The 2,313-nt window shown below is 42.6% G+C and overlaps 1 protein-coding gene across 1 annotated transcript; it reads right to left on the bottom strand.

Annotated features, from left to right (window-relative positions):
- Positions 1-671: 671 nt before the first annotated feature.
- Positions 672-989, bottom strand: LOC136544693 (polyadenylate-binding protein 8-like). Its single transcript, XM_066536761.1, has one exon. It carries the CDS (start codon positions 987-989, stop codon positions 672-674), a length of 318 nt encoding a protein of 105 aa, XP_066392858.1.
- Positions 990-2,313: the final 1,324 nt, after the last annotated feature.

Here is a 2,313-nt window from a genome sequence, read left to right as displayed (position 1 = left end):
ATAGAGGAAGAAAATCGGTTGAGGATGGACCAAATGTTCCAATACATGTAGAATTTTGCATCAAGTATAGGTCAAGCTTTGCCACCATCACCGGTGCTATTCCCTCCACCTCAACCACCCACAACTACTCATGTGAGTCACTCGACACCTTATACTGCAGATTGAATACTTTAACTTAGAGAACTTTAGATGTTAGCTCAAAATGACTTAGAGAACTTTAGATGTGAGAACTTTAGATGGCAGGAGGTTTTATAGAGGTTTATTAGCGAGATAAGCTAGGGTACGGAGGTGGCGTGCATGGCAGCAAAAGCATAGTACTAGTGGTAGAAGTACCTGTATACACACATGATAGGATAGAAGCATGCATGGCTGCTGAGCAAGGAAGCTACCACTGCGTAGGTGGATGTGGTGCCGGCCAGCCAAAAGCATGTCTTTGCTTGTGTGCAGGAGATGCCGCAGCTTCCTCTCTCTGACTCTCTCTCTCTCTATAAGTCCCTACCTCTCTCTAACTCCCTCTCTAATTTCTCTGTGCTGACCTGAGAGAGAGAGAGATTAGGAGCGTGCATTAGACTTTCTTGTTGTAGTTGACACATTATATACCTACATGCCTCTTCAAATTATATAAGTACATGTCTCTTCAAATTGCAATCAAAACTAGCAATTTCCAATTTTCAACCCAAGCCCTTCAGTGACAGATTAACCAGCTGCTGCTCAGGGGAGGCATTGCTTTGCTGGAGATGCTGGCTAGAACGTAGGACCTCCATGGTTTCAGCAACCATTGCCTTGAGAGCATCTGTGAACTCTAGCAGGTGGAGAACCTCCGTCTGGTCCATCTCCATAAGCTGATCAGGTGGGGCATTAGCAAGTGCAGTGGCTAGTGCCCCAATTTGAACAGGCTGTGAGACACTATCATCTCTTATTGGCATCACTCCTATCTCATGTGGAGATGGCATCACAGCCCCAACACTATGCATGCCAGGATCAGGCATTCCGCGTCCAGTGGGATAGCAGTAGCCACGACCACCTGTAGGGGACATCCACAACATGTAGAAATTTTAGGCCATAATTCAACGAATGACGATGGGGTGATACTCCCAAGAGATTTTAACAGGACATATAAGTGTTTTCTTGCGTTTGTTAAGTTCTATACGTACTCCCACTTTATTAGTTTAATAATACATATAGTTATTTCCTGGCAGCAGCACAGCACACAAAATTTAATATAAATTCTCCCAAAATTTAATCAAATAGACTAGAAGCTTCCTTATTAGCTTCCCATGCACAAATACAAGTTAGTACTATATATACTTACGTGCAAGTATTTTTTGAAGACACTACTTATACTTTCTGATTGCAGTGGGTTTTTTATATCTGCAGCTTACACATGCAATATCTTCTCTTTTGTACAGAATCAATCGGCGGCGTCAAATAATCAGTCTCAAGACCTGGATTTGTCGTAGTGGTACCAAGGGCCTCCGCAGTGATTGCATTTGCCTTTGTGGCTTATTGTGACTTAGTTGTGACTTATGATGATGGTTTACTGTGAATTATGATGATGATTTATTATAAATTGTGATGATGGTTTATTATGCATATGAAATACGATGGTTTATTGTAAATTGCGATGATGGTTTATTATGCCTGTGAAATACAATCATGTCTGTGACATATAATTATGCTTGTGACCTTTATTGTGAATTATGATGGTTTATTGTGAATTGAGAGTGATCCGTTATACGGGACAAATTAGTAAAAAAGGGGGTTGGTCGCTTTGCCGAGTGTAACACTCGACAAAGAGATGCTTTACCGAGTGTCGAGCCGAAACACTCGGCGAAGAAACCAATTTCTGTTATTCCGGGAACCTTTTTTGCCGAGTATTTTGTCTTTGCCGAGTGTATTCAAATGGACACTCAGCAAAGTGACCATAAAATCTGCCCGTTGCGCGCTTGTTTGCCGAGTGTATTGCGCGTGACACTCGGCAAAGTGTGTAAACGTTGCCGAGTGCTTTGGTCTTGACACTCGGCACAATTTATAACCTTTACCGAGTGTTTTGGTCTTGCACTCGGCAAACTTTAGCACTTTACCGAGTGTTTTGGAGATGACACTCGGCAAAGTTTACAAACTTTGCCGAGTGTTTCGAGGTTGACACTCAGCAAACTTGAGAAACTTTACCGAGTGTTTTTCCTTCGTGCACTCGGCAAAATCGTCGTCACCGTGCCATCCCGTTATCATTTTTGTGCCGAGAGTTTCTTTTTGCCGAGTGTTTATTGACACTCGGCAAACTATTTGCCGAGTGCGCGATAAAAAACACTC

The sequence above is a fragment of the Miscanthus floridulus genome, chromosome 3 (genome assembly GCF_019320115.1).
Source record: "Miscanthus floridulus cultivar M001 chromosome 3, ASM1932011v1, whole genome shotgun sequence".
Lineage (NCBI taxonomy): Eukaryota > Viridiplantae > Streptophyta > Magnoliopsida > Poales > Poaceae > Miscanthus > Miscanthus floridulus.
Note: the sequence above shows the minus strand (reverse complement) of the source record. Positions and strands in the feature narration are given on the sequence as shown.

What these genes read in the sequence shown, in the direction of transcription:
- LOC136544693 (XM_066536761.1), bottom strand. Translation starts at nt 989, where the DNA reads ATGCCTGATCCTGGCATGCATAGTGTTGGGGCTGTGATGCCATCTCCA.